The 14,085-nt window shown below is 34.9% G+C and overlaps 1 protein-coding gene across 3 annotated transcripts in view; it reads left to right on the top strand.

Moving 5' to 3' along the window:
* The window catches only part of LOC106876914 (transient receptor potential cation channel subfamily M member-like 2), a 52,490-nt gene that overhangs the window by 17,605 nt on the left and 20,800 nt on the right, over positions 1 to 14,085 (top strand). For all 3 annotated transcript variants that reach the window (XR_016244664.1, XM_089364663.1, XM_014925663.3), the window contains exons 10-17: positions 26 to 138; positions 1,278 to 1,345; positions 2,542 to 2,729; positions 5,346 to 5,443; positions 6,257 to 6,391; positions 9,189 to 9,303; positions 11,633 to 11,721; positions 12,877 to 12,977. Coding sequence is in view for 2 of the 3 variants with exons in the window: in XM_089364663.1 (XP_089220789.1) it covers positions 26 to 138; positions 1,278 to 1,345; positions 2,542 to 2,729; positions 5,346 to 5,443; positions 6,257 to 6,391; positions 9,189 to 9,303; positions 11,633 to 11,721; positions 12,877 to 12,977 (907 nt within the window). In the remaining variant the exon portion in view is untranslated. The remainder of the gene's footprint in view (positions 1 to 25; positions 139 to 1,277; positions 1,346 to 2,541; positions 2,730 to 5,345; positions 5,444 to 6,256; positions 6,392 to 9,188; positions 9,304 to 11,632; positions 11,722 to 12,876; positions 12,978 to 14,085) is intronic.

The raw sequence follows: 14,085 nt of genomic DNA, 5'->3' as shown, positions 1-14,085 counted from the left end.
AAGTTGTGTTTTGTTGTAATTTTAGGGAGTAATACGGTTAAGATTCCAGCTGTTGTAATAATGGTTGAAGGTGGACCTGGAACTCTGAAGTCAGTTTGTGATTCAATATCACGCAACATTCCAGTTGTAATAGTAAAGGTCAGTAAATAGACTATTCTTGAGATAAGGTTACTGGAAGTTTATTCAGTTTATAATGTTTAAATATCTGAAGAAACTTGTGGTTAAGAAAACTAAATGGAAGGACTATATGAGTATTTTGTTGGTGCAGAATTTTATATAAATATTGTATTTAATTATCTACCTGGTCATTGGTTTTCTAGTCAACTGCTTAAATTTTATGACTATTTTGCTTAGACGAGTGATTTTATATGTACTTAACTCAGAATATTTTATAACCAATGTTGTTTAAAAAGTCTGTCTCTAAACTGGAGCAAGAATAGTAATTTATTTTCTTGACATTAGCAGTAAGCTGACAGAATCATTAGCATGCCGGGCGAAATGCTCAGTAGAATTTTGTCAGTCTTTATATTCTGAGTTCAAATTCTATCAAAATCCACTTTGCCTTTCATCCTTATGGGGTTGATAAAATAAATCTTGGTTGTAATTAACTTAACCCAGCCCCAAAATTTCTGGCCTTGTGCCAAAGTATGACACCAATATTAACATCTTAAGAGAACATTGTGGCTCCGACATGTGGCTCTCAACCAGAGAACTCTAATACCTTTTGTTTTTAACAAGACAGAAGACTTGTTCTTCCTACTAAAAATTATCAACAATACCTTCACTAAATTTAAAACACACCCTAAAAGAAATCAAGAGTTAATTTGAAACAAACTATAAACACTGACTGACCCATATTTGACCAACACAAAGATCCATCCTGCATCATAACAGTCCTGTTTGGACCCCTAATCACTTAATAATCAATTTCAACAATCTACAAAGGACAACTAAGGAATTGGTAGCAGAACAGTTTGGTTCAGTCTCATACCAGAGCAACAGTTGACTCTATCTACTTTACTTTTTTATTTCCACAATATAGTTCTGATAAGGTCACTGTCTATCTTCCCTGCATGTGTTACAGCTAAATTCACATTAAATTCATCATGTGTAGTGCTGCTACTCTCAAGGCGACATCTTTCTTGGAAACAATGAATGATACATATATGTGTGTTTAAAGAGTAATTTTTAAATCTCTTTGCTTATTCCTGGGTATTATTTCTTATCTCATCATTTGATTTCAATAAATTAGTTAATTATCTCCATTTTGTTTTCAGGGATCTGGTCGAGCTGCAGACATCATGGCTTATGCTTATCAAAAAATGCTTGAAGATAAAACTTATAGGTTTGTTCTTCATTTTGATAGAATGATAATTGTTGTTGTTTGTTGTGGTGATGACATTGGTTAAGTTCCTGTCAGCCCTAATCAAGGAAACAGTTGGGCAAAAGTTTTCTAGATATCCTTGTATGAGACTACATTATCCAATTCATGTATGAGCCAACATTTTTTTTAAAATAGTGTGTTTTGAGGGATTATTTGGCTTCTATTTCAAACAATTTGAGTGACAATGTAAAAGCTCTCTTGTTGGCTTGCAACTCACCTATTGCTGAAATTGATACTTTAATTTTAGAAATAGTAGTCGTAGAGTTGGAGTTGAACTGAATTTTGTGGCATTATGATAATCAGAATTGAGATTTTTATATTGATACAAGGACACATATTTTCTTGGGAAGGGTATTGAATTTAGATAAGAAAATGCCTGAAGCTTGTTCGATTTGTCTATATTTTTCTCCTTTTATCAAATAGTGTATATGACATGAAATATCATTAAAAAAACCTGTAAACATAAATGATAAATATGTACCAATCTAATTCAGATTTAACCAGTTCTGCTTGGGGACCTTGTCTCTGGATGTAGCTTAATCTTTCTGGATGTACTTAATCTTTCTCTGCCTTTAACAGAATCCACAATGCTGCAAGCATTCAGATCAGGTCATCAATTTGAGGATAACATGATGTCTTGATTCACAGCATTTTCAATGCATAGCACCATTGTTTTCCAGCAGATTGATACATAAGAGGTTCTCCAAAACAGGCCTGCCACCATATGACAGAGGTACTGTGAATAACATCTCTAAGGACAACTCCAGTTCTTGTCAGACCTATCTACACTATAATTTCTAGGTTAACTATTTACAATATCCAAGAATTGATTAACAACAACACATGAGTGGCGATTTATTCATGTATTTCTTTCATCATTCTTAGATGTCCTGTAAAAATTATGGGTGGTGTCGTTATTCCTTTAATTAAGCTCTGTTCCGTCAACCATGAGATCCTTCAGCTAACATCATTTGTTATTTGTGTCACTAATAGTGTAGCCTGGTTAACATTATTTATCATTAGGGCACTAAGGTAGTAGTCTAGTTAACATATCTTGTATTGTTACATTAGTGTAGATCTTATACTATTCTTTATATATAACTTTCTTTTATTCACTATTAAAACTTTTACAATTTTTTTTGAAATAATCTTTCTAGATCTCAACTAAAGAAACTGAAAGTTGTTATAAGAAAAAAAATTACTAAAGGATTTGGAAAAAATGAACAGGTAGAACCATTGGTTAATCTTGTGTTGGATTCCGTTAATAAACCAAACCTAATAACTATTTTTGAAATAGATTCAGCTGAAGACTTTGATGTAACAATCTTGAAGGCTGTGTTCAAAGGTTAGAAATATTTTTAAAATTGAATCTTCAGCATTTTTATAATATTTTCCAATGAGAAGGCAGCGAGCTGGCAGAAACATTAGCACGCTGGGCAAAATGCTTAGCAGTATTTCGTCTGCCGTTACATTCTGAGTTCAAATTCCATCAAGGTCGACTTTGCCTTTCTTCCTTTCGGGGTCGATAAATTAAGTACCAGTTGCGTACTGGGGTTGATCTAATTGACTTGCCCCCTCCCCCAAATTTTTGGGCCTTGTGCCTAGAGTAGACAAGAATATTTGCCAATGAGTTTGGCTTTCATTAGATTTAATATTAAAGTAGATTAATTATTACAATAATTAAGAAGGGGAAACATATTAATAGCAAGAACTGTTAAAAACCTAAAGTAGAATGAAACGTACAGGGAAAGAAAAATAATATTAGTCAACGATTAATATTATTTGTTTTATATTTTCCAGTAAGCTTGGTGGGGACATATTGAAGCTTAATTGAGCTTCATGAATTAGGGATCAAATGGCTGTATCAATAGAGTTTCTGGAAAAGCTTCTGAAAGGTCAGCAAATTGTATGTTGTTACCACTTTGTCTGTGTTGCAATCATTTAACTCACAAATTCCCCTTGTCTAGACAGTAATAGATTCTAGCCTGTAAAGAGATACTAAATAATAAGAACAATTTGGTGTGATTGATACTTATTTCATCGATCCTGAAAAGATGAAAGGCAAAATAAGCTTCAAATTTTGCCACAAATTTTTGTGGGAGGGGATGAATTGATTCCCTTGACCCTAGTGCTTCACTGGCACTTAATTCATTGACCCTGAAAGGATGAAAAGCAAAGTCGACCTTAGTGGAATTTGAACTCAAAATGTAGCAATGGGTGAATGTGAAATACTGTTAAGCATTTCGTCCACTATGTTAACGATTCTGCCAGCTCACAGCCTTGTGGACAAAATAATAATGATAATAATAATAATAATAATAATAATAATAATAATGATAATGAGTTCTACTTTTGGTGACAAGGGCACCAGATATGGAGGATAATATCGAAGAATGAGTTGCAGCACGCAAAAAGATACACAACAAAACAAGCATTACAAAACAGGTGGGGTTAACATCGATCAAGGGGAGATATTACTACATTAAAGGATATATAACAGAGGATATATAATAGAAAGTAGAGAAATAAATAATAAATAAATAAATAGAATCCCCAATAGTGGGACAGACCACTTAGGGTAATCCAGGGGTAAATCCCACACTTAGAATCCCACACTTAGAATAATCTGGGGTGAATCCTACACAAAATCCCAGATTATTCTGCCATTCTTAAGACTTGGGAAAATGCCTTCTTCCAGTACCTTTCCTCCTGCTTAGAAAAGCATATTCAGAGCAGATCCGTTCAGTCTCACCAGTCTTGCCACCGTCAACACACTAGAGGGCAGCACCTCCCTCTCTACCCTCACCTTTCTCTTAAAATGATATTTGAAAAAATTGATGAGGGCTTGGCCAGATAGGAAAGTGCTTGTTTTCAAATCTTTCAGATGACTCCACCACACAGCTTCTTCACCTCTGTTTTCATAGCTACTAAGCTGAGAAAGATCTGACTTCTGTCTCTGCTAAGGGAAGGTGGTGTGTTGATCTTCACTATACACTCGGTGGACAGTTGAATTCATCTTACATGCGACAACAGCTGCTCCACATAATCCTACAGTTCTCTAATGCATGGAGGCTGAATTATTGCATGCATGACGGTTTTGTTCCCCTGCAAGCATAATGATGATGATGATGATGATGATGATGATGATGATGATGATGATGATGATGATGACGAGGATGATGATGACGACGACGACGACGACGACGATGATGATGATGATGATGACGAGGATGATGATGAAAAAGAAACATTCCTAACATTGGGCTACAACAAGTAACCTTAGAAGCCAAAAACCCTCCTAAGTATCCTAGGTGTCCCTAATAACACTGTTTTCTGGAGCTGTACTAATCTAGGTTTTATGTCTATTCTAATTCCGAGGAATTTTTCTTTTCCAACAGTCTAATCTGTTGTGTGTATAATAATAACAATAATAATGATAATATAGACAAATGGCTGAAGGAGATTGGAATAGAACACTCTGTAAAGCTCCTACAAAAAGTTCGTCTCTTAGGGACAACAAGGGTTATCAGGAGGGTTCTAAGCACTAGAAAGACTACTGAAAGCTTGTGAATACTTAAGGTTACAGGTAGTAACCTGCTACCCACATAAATCCTACCAGGAATAAGGCTGAAGCTGAATCAAACCAAAATAATGATGATGATGATAATGATTTCTTAGATGGGATCACTGAGCCACTTTATGAAGAAGAAAAGCTATAGTCATTACTTAATTTATCAAGCTAGAATGGTGAATAAAAAACAAACACCAGAAAGGATTTCAACTTGAAAGGTGCAGAGATGTAACTAACTATCTAAATGCTTTTCTTTAACAGTAAGAAAATGAAGACATGTTACAAATTTCAAAATACCATATTAGTCATGAATATTGCGTTAAATGGTGATGATGATGATTAGCAAAAACATTTTATCAACTGATTGTTATGAAATTTTTTTTATCACAGCAAACAACAACGAATTAGAAAATTTGAGACTTGCATTGGAGTGGAACAGAATTGATATTGCAAAGAGTGAAATATTTACAGACGGGACTTACTGGCCAGTAAGATAATATATTTGCTTATTATTTTGTTAGTAAAAAATTGATTTTTATCCCTTGGAGGAATAACAGTAATATTACATCAGTAAAAATATATATTTTAACTCTTGTTTATATAAAATTTTAGTAATTAATATTTTAGAAGTAGCCCTGTTTGTCTGCTTTTCTTACCCATGATTCTTTCTCCATATCTCCCATTCTTACTTTATTTTAAAACCTGAGTCACAAGACTTAGAGATTATCTCTGGTTTTGTAGTGTTATGTAGATGAAAGATAATTGCCTTTTGGATAGACCACTGGTTTACTGCAAACAGCTTTTCCTACAATAGTTGAACTCAGTACTGCAATCTTTTGAATTACTCATCAAATGATCAATGCAATTTACTCTAGACTGCAATAAAAGTTTTGTTCCTGCAATATATATGTTTATACCAAATTGAATGGTGCCAATTAACAGTCGAGTGTCCTTGTCATAAGATATGATATCACATTGCAATCAAGGTGTATGCTACTAGCCTCTTTGTTGATTGTTTACAATCCAATCCATTCAGCTAGTTGTTCATACATTAAGACCTGGAGGTTTAGGTATTTTACTACAAAACAATTAATGAACTTTGTCCATATCTCCTACATTCTTTATCTAGATGGAAATGTTTTAATGATAGTTATAATAGGAACATCAAGAAGATGTTTAATACTTCTCCAAGTACTTATACCTAAGACAATATTAATAGTTTGATCAATTTATATGACTCTTGTAATACTTTTCAAAGTACAACCATGGAATTTACTGTTTTTTTTTCCTGTTCTTGCTAGCCTGAAAAGTGGGTTGATTCTTTGTTATTTGCACTTCGTGAAGACCGTGTTGACTTTGTGAAATTTTTCATGGAATATGGAGTTAGCTTGAAAGAATTATTAACCGACAAAAATATTGAAAACTTGTACAAAATGGTAAGTAAGCTGTAAGTCTTCTCAGTTTTCTTAAGCCCATGAAGGATTTTAAGGACTGGTGTTTAGAATTTGTTTCCTGATGCTAAACATGAGTAATAAATCTCTCCCATGTTAGAACACCAATTTGTTTCTTGTGAAACTGCGCTACCTTTCAGTATTCAAAGGTTGATAAGGTGTTTACCTTACTAACATACTACAAACCATCAATCAATTATATTCATTTCCTACACATTTGCAACTTTATAAAAAAAAATATTGATACTAGTATTAAGAGGTGAGTAATATGATATTAAAGTAAATTCCTGGTGAGATGAGTCCACATCACAATTTCAATCCCTGTTATAATCATTTCCTTTCATTTGGAAGGTGGACATTAAATGATAATGATGATTGTGAGTACCCCTGAGGAAGTTTTGAACTATATGCACTTTCATAGATATGCACTTTCATAGATATGCACTTTCATAGATATGCACTTTCATAGATATGCACTTTCATAGATATGCACTTTCATAGATATGCACTTATTATTGTAAGAACTTATGAGAAGCACCATGATGTCAAGGGCCCAAATTAGAATTGCAAGTTCTGATGACCCCCTAAAATTCACAAAGCTAAACTGATCCCAGTTAAAAGCGTTAGGGCAAAGGGCTTGAAATTGATGAAGACAGAGTAAAAAATCTAGTTGTTACATTTTTTATACTAAGAATCACATTATATGCAAGTGAGGAAGAAACATTGTTTGGCTACAATGCAAAGGGCCATGCTATTGAAGAGCCTGGCACTTATGGTCTTGTCCAATTTTATTTTGAGCTCATCTTTTATTAAGGTAAATACCTTCTGTCCCACCCATACTCTCTTCACTGTGTGCCCTAAGTAGATGTACTCCTTTGCCTCCTTGATTTCATTGCTTCCCACCTTTATTTAACCTTGTGCTATGTCTTCAGACCACATGTATTTTGTTTTCATGTATTTCATTTTAAGGCCTTCTGCTGAGCTATGGCTGTCCAGTTTTGTTAGCATGGTCTACAGCTGATCTGTGGTTTTGGCAATGAGCACAGTGTCTTCTGCAAATTGGCGGTGTGTTAGTATTTCAATGTTTATTTTCATGCCAACTCTTCAGTCAATCCCTTTAATGACCATTTCTAGACATGTCACAAAGAGCTTTGGAGAGGTGGTATCTCCTTGTTTGACACTCTTCCTAATTGGAACTCTTACTGGTGGCAATAGCAGAGCTCTATCTGTGGTGAATCCAGAGTTCACAATGTTGAGTAGTTTAATTCTTTAGTATATTAGAACAATTTTACTTTGTTGCCCAACTTTTAATCTGTTGCAAATGTCTTTTTACAAAGATCTTCTATCCATGATCAGTTGATAGCCCTTACTCTTTCTTTCTCTATATGGTATAGATTAGGGATCAGCAAGGTGATCAATACTGACTATTCAAAGGATCAATAAACACCTAAAGCAATTTTGAGCACGAAAGGCAATGAATTATTGGTGAATTGAGTCTGGAAGAGCATGATAACTTCAGACAAAAACTCACTAAGTTCCTGCCAAATAATGGACTCTTTTGTCAAAGATGATGTATGAGTGTTCAGCTTTAGTTGAACGACCTGCACAAAGGATTTGGTGGTCCCAATCGGAGATTCAATCTGTGTTGTTGTCTTTTTAAAACATTGTCTGGTTTAAAAGGTCACATCAGATGCCATGAGATGGTGTAGGAATAGGAGGTCGAACTCTGTATATGGAGTAGAAAATCACCATATATATATATATATATATATATATATATATATATATATATATATATATATATATATATATATATATAAATATATATATATAAATGAAAAATGTAAGAAAAAATGAAGCAACACACACCGAATTTGTATTAACAAATAAATTTATACCAGAGTAAGTATATAAATATGAAACAAGGGGCAAAAAAAAAAAAGTATTAGAATACTAGAGGTAGAATAATATGCTTTATTATTAAAGCTGCAAAAACATCACAAAAGACTGCTACTCAGAGTTTCATGTTCCTGTTCGTCGGACAGTTGGGATTGAGAGTCATATACATCATCATCATCATCATCATCGTTTAATGTCCGCTTTCCATGCTAGCATGGGTTGGACGATTTGACTGAGGACTGGTGAAACCAGATGGTAACACCAGGCTCCAATCTAATTTGGCAGAGTTTCTACAGCTGGATGCCCTTCCTAATGCCAACCACTCAGAGAGTGTAGTGGGTGCTTTTACGTGTCACCCGCACGAAAACGGCCACGCTCGAAATGGTGTCTTTTATGTGCCACCCGCACAAGAGCCAGTCCAGGGGCACTGGCAACGATCTCGCTCGAAAACCCTACAAGGCCAGTCAGGCGGTACTGGCAACGGTCACGCTCAAGATGGTACATCTTATGTGCCACCCGCACAAGAGCCAGTCCAGGGGCCCTAGCGTTGGCCAAAAGTTACTTGACAGTAAATCAAAGCTGTTTAATAGCAAGATTTATTTATGTTTAACAACTGAATGGATTTAATAAAAGCATCTAAATATGAAACATCATGAAAATTGTTCAAAGTGAAGTTCTTCTTGACCAAGACGTTTTTCCATTTGAGTCAATACGGAATCACAGATAATATTTATGGAATTTTGAGTTACTGTCGGGAGACTTTTGACCAACCCTGTATATGTATGTATTGTTTGCATTTGTGTGTGTGTATAACATGTCATAATATGTAACATACCAGCTTGAACTGATACTGAATATCATATAACATTCGATTTTGTTTCAGGAAAGTAAAGATATTAGCATTAAAGATGGAGTTCCTTTATTCCACAAACTCATGGATGAGTATGCTCTTTTGCAAAAGAAAGCTGGTCAAGATAGATTCTCAGCAATTTACCAATGTAAGTTTTTACAAAAAGAGTTTCTTTTTTTTCAAACTGACCAACATTTGAAGCCAGTCGTTATTATTATTATTATTATTATTATTATTATTATTATTATTATTATTATTATTATTATTAATATTATTACTAAGGTAGCATGCTGGCAGAATTGTTAGCATGCCAGGCAAAATGTTTGGTGGCATTTCATCTGTCATCATGTTCTGAGTTCAGATTTCACTAAGGTTGACTTTGCCTTTCATCCTTTTGGGGTCGGTAAATTGAGTACCAGTTGTGTACTAGTCAATGCAATCGACTTTCCCTTTCCCCACAAAATCCAGGCCTTGTGCTTGTTGTAGGAAGGTTTCTTCTTCTTCTTCTTCTTCTTCTTCTTCTTCTTCTTCTTCTTCTTCTTCTTCTTCTTCTTCTTCTTCTTCTTCTTCTTCTTCTTCTTCTTCTTCTTCTTCTTCTTCTTCTTCTTCTTCTTCTTATTATTATTATTATTATTATTATTATTATTATTATTATTATTATTATTATTATTATTATTATTATTAAGAAGATGGCAAGCTGGCAGAACCATTAGCATATTGGATGAAATGCTTAGCAGTACTTCATCCATTCTTATGTTGTGAGTTCAAATTCCACCAAGGTCGACTTATTCTTTCATCCTTCCGTGGTCAATGAAATAAGTACCAGTGAAACACTGGGGCTAACGTAATCAACTCATCTCCTACCCCAGAATTTCAGGCCTTGTCTGTCTTCATATTCTGAGTTCAAGCACTGCTGAGGTCAACTTTTGATCTCAGCATGCTTTTGGGGTTGACGAAGCAAGTACCACTTAAGCCCTGGGCTCCATGTAATCGACTTACTTTCTCACCACTGAAATTGCTGGCCTTGTGCCAAAATTTGAAATTACCATAATTATTATTATTCGTTTCAAATTTTTGCGCAAGGCTAGCAATTTCAGGGGACGGGAAGTCAATTTTATCAACCCCAGTACGTAACTGGTCCTTATTTTATTAACCCCAAAAGGATGAAAGGCAAAGCTGACTTTAACAAAATTTGAACTTAATGATCTCAGTTCAAATTCTGCTGAGGTTGACTTTACTTTTCACCCTTTCGGGGTCAATAAAATAAGTACCAGGTGTATACTGGGGTTGATGCAATCAATTACCTCCCTCTCCCTAAGTTCCAGGCCTTGTGCCTATAAGAGAAAGGATTATCTTTCTTATTATTATGGAAGGAATTGTGGGAAAAAGAAGTAATTAGTGCAGTTAAGTGTAACTGGTTCTATTTCAAAATCTGAGTGAGGCCATTAAACTGTATGGCACTTTTGGCATGAACATCACATTATCCAGTTGTTTTCTTGTAAGGGTGGAGTAGTAGGATCATCCCTATACTAGAGTGAATACCTTGTGGTATTTAACGTTGTTCTGATTCATGTCATTCTGGTATTATTTTTGTTTTTCCTTTTAATGGAATCAATTCAATTGGCTGTCTCCTCTACTCAAAGATTGTCATAAACGTCGCCTTCTTGGCACTTGTGCTGGTGGCATGTGTAAAGACATTCGAGTGAGATCGTTGCCAGTGCTGCTGGACTGGCTCCTGTGCAGGTGGCACGTAAAATACACCTTTTTGAGCATGGCTGTTGCCAGTACCGCCTGACTGGCCTTCGTGCCGGTGGCATGTAAAAGCACCCACTACACTCTTGGAGTGGTTGGCGTTAGGAAGGGCATCCAGCAGTAAAAACTCTGCCAAATCAGATTGGAGCCTGGTGTAGCCATCTGGTCCACCAGTCCTCAGTCAAATCGTCCAACCCATGCTAGCATGGAAAGTGGACGTTAAATGATGATGATGATGATGATGATGATAATTAAAAGTAATGCATTGACTTAAAGAGGCAAACTGGCAGGATTGTTAGTATGCTTGGCAAAATGCTTAGTAGCATTTCCACTGAGGTTGACTTTGCCTTTCATCCTTTTGGGTTGATAAAATAAGTATCTGTTGATCACTGAAGTTGATGTAATTGATTTATCTTGTCCCCACGGAGCTGCTGGCATTGTGCCAAAATTTGAAACCAATATTAATGCATTGACTTAGCAGAAATTGTAGAGCGTGATCATAATAATTAAGTCACATATTTCTGAAGTTGATTTTCCAGATTTTTTTCTTCTTGTGTTGCTTTAGATGATTCCAGAAAATTGTCAAATTTGGAAAATATCAGAATGGTTAATAAAACCTTTGTCTGATAAAGACTAATAATTTCCTTCAGTTTTCTGTTTTCATTTTATTCTTAGCATCTGAACTAATTGTATCACATGTTTTACTTGTCTGTTTCTTATTTCAGCTAGTCTTCCCATTGCAACAAAATTGTTCCTATGGGCAGTATTTTTGAACAGAAAAGAAATGGCATTTTTATTTTGGAAAGGCGGCATGGTAAGTCAGTTTGTTGTAAGAGCTATATAAATGACTTTATTTGTTTAAACACAAGTTTTTGAACTCACCACAGTACCTTACTGATATATTTTGTGCACCACAAAGTCTTGATTGCTCTTCAACAAAGAATGAAGAGTGGCAACCCCAAAATAATGTAATACCTTTTGTTTAGCATATTACCATTTTTTCCACTTATCCTGCTTAGTTTTCCCAGAAAATGTATACTGGAAAATGTATACTGGAAAATGTATACTGGATAAGAGTATAAAAGTTGAATTGGCATATTAATTATTTTGTAAACTTTTAAAAACAGAAGCAGACAACCAGATTAGACACTGCTCTGACCATGGAACTTTTTCTTTGGGAATAAATTATTGTGAAGTCAGTGGAGATAAGTAGGACATTAGAACTTCAGGCTACATTCTTCCCATTTTATGGATAAATCATTTTCTATTACAAATTTGAAACACAACTCTACCTTCAATTCCATCAAAGTTGATCAAATAAATACCTAGCCAAATTAAATCAAATGTAGATGTCTAATTCCTAAAAAGATCCTACTTATTTGGAAAATAAGATACTAACATTAGAAAAACATTGAAAATAATACAAATTGATTCAGTCAATTAATATTGAGTAATCAGTGGGATATCTAATGAGAATATTGATTTCAAGTTTGGTAAAAGAAGCAAAGATTCTTGATATGGAAACTGTACAAAGTCCATCATGTTTTCCTCCACACATTGACACTGTTTTGGGAGCAATGATATTGTTTATGTCTCCAATAAACGAAATAGTATCAAAGAGCAGTTTGTTTTGCAAAAATAAGTAAGAATTGGTATCAGGAAAGGCATCTGACTATAAAATATTGTCTCAAGAAGTCTTGCTCAATCCATGTCAGCATGGGTTGGATGAGACTTGAAATACTAAATGCAAAATGGTGATGGTGATTTAGTGGCCAAACCTAACCATTTCTGCAAGTTGTTCCTATTAATGTGAGTATTGAAGAATTATAGACCAAAAAGAGTATAGTATTGAGCAATAAAATTAATAATAAATGAAGAGCAAAATTGCATTTTCTGTTTTTGTTTCTGTTTAATTCATATTATATGTGTTTTGCTTGAATGTGTTTCTATACAATTGTTGTTTCACCAGGAGGTATTGCCATCTGCTCTAATTGCAAATAAATTGCTGAAATCTCTGAAACTAAAATGTAAAGATTATGACAAACGGATCAAATTTCAAGAACATGCTGAGTGAGTCAATCTATCTATCTATCTATCTATCTATCTATCTATCTATCTATCTATCTATCTATCTATCTATCTATCTCTATCTATCTATCTATCTGTCTGTCTGTCTGTCTGTCTGTCTGTCTGTCTGTCTGTCTGTCTGTCTGTCTGTCTGTCTGTCTGTCTGTCTGTCTGTCTGTCTGTCTGTCTGTCTGTCTGTCTGTCTGTCTGTCTGTCTGTCTGTCTGTCTGTCTCTGTCTGTCTGTCTGTCTGTCTCTGTCTGTCTGTCTGTCTATCTCTGTCTGTCTGTCTGTCTATCTCTGTCTGTCTAATTATATAACTGTATGTACATATTGGGAGTACTAACCTTCTTGTAGCCTATTACCCTAAATACTTTGATTGGTCAGTTTATTTTAATCAATTATATATTGAGTAGATGTCAAATTGCTCATGCTATATTTATTTTATTATTTATGTTTCATTTTGTTTAGTTTACTAACACTCTCATTTACATCTTTATCGTTTGACAAAAAAAAAAAATGAAGTTTATTTTACGAGACCTAAACTCAGTTCAGAAGTGGTAACAAATACTTTTGTCTGTGATTTGGTCAAAGGAATCCCAGAACCAGTATTTGGCATTGCAATAGTGTTGCTGGTGCTAATGATAATAATAATACTTTCTACTATAGGCACAAGGCCTGAAATCTTTATGGGAGTGGGCTAGTTGATAACATGTCACCGGTCTGAGGGCCAGTCAGCTGGTAATGGCATCAGCCAATACCATCTGACTGGTGGTACTTCGCTTTTTATGCCTGACTGATGGAATGATACTTTTTACATGCCATTAGCATGGGAACCAGTCAGGCGGCACTGGCAACGACCATGACTGAATGGTGCTTTTTACGTGTCACTGGTATGGGTGCCAATCAAGCAGTAGTGTCATCAGCCATGACAATGACTTCAATTACCACAGCAGGTCTTTGAAAGCTCAGTTTATTAGCCAATGTTAAATGGTCAAGTGACCTAAAAGCGACTCATTGTGGATGCTAGTAGTGGTTGGGATTGTTTTGGATGAATTCTTGAGGTATCTCTTTTGAATGTTCGCTGAATGCTACTTTTCTGTTTTTTGATC

The sequence above is a fragment of the Octopus bimaculoides genome, chromosome 16 (assembly GCF_046866305.1).
Source record: "Octopus bimaculoides isolate indiv1 chromosome 16, ASM4686630v1, whole genome shotgun sequence".
Classification (NCBI taxonomy): Eukaryota; Metazoa; Mollusca; class Cephalopoda; order Octopoda; family Octopodidae; genus Octopus; species Octopus bimaculoides.
This window is presented reverse-complemented; position numbering and strand designations above follow the sequence as displayed.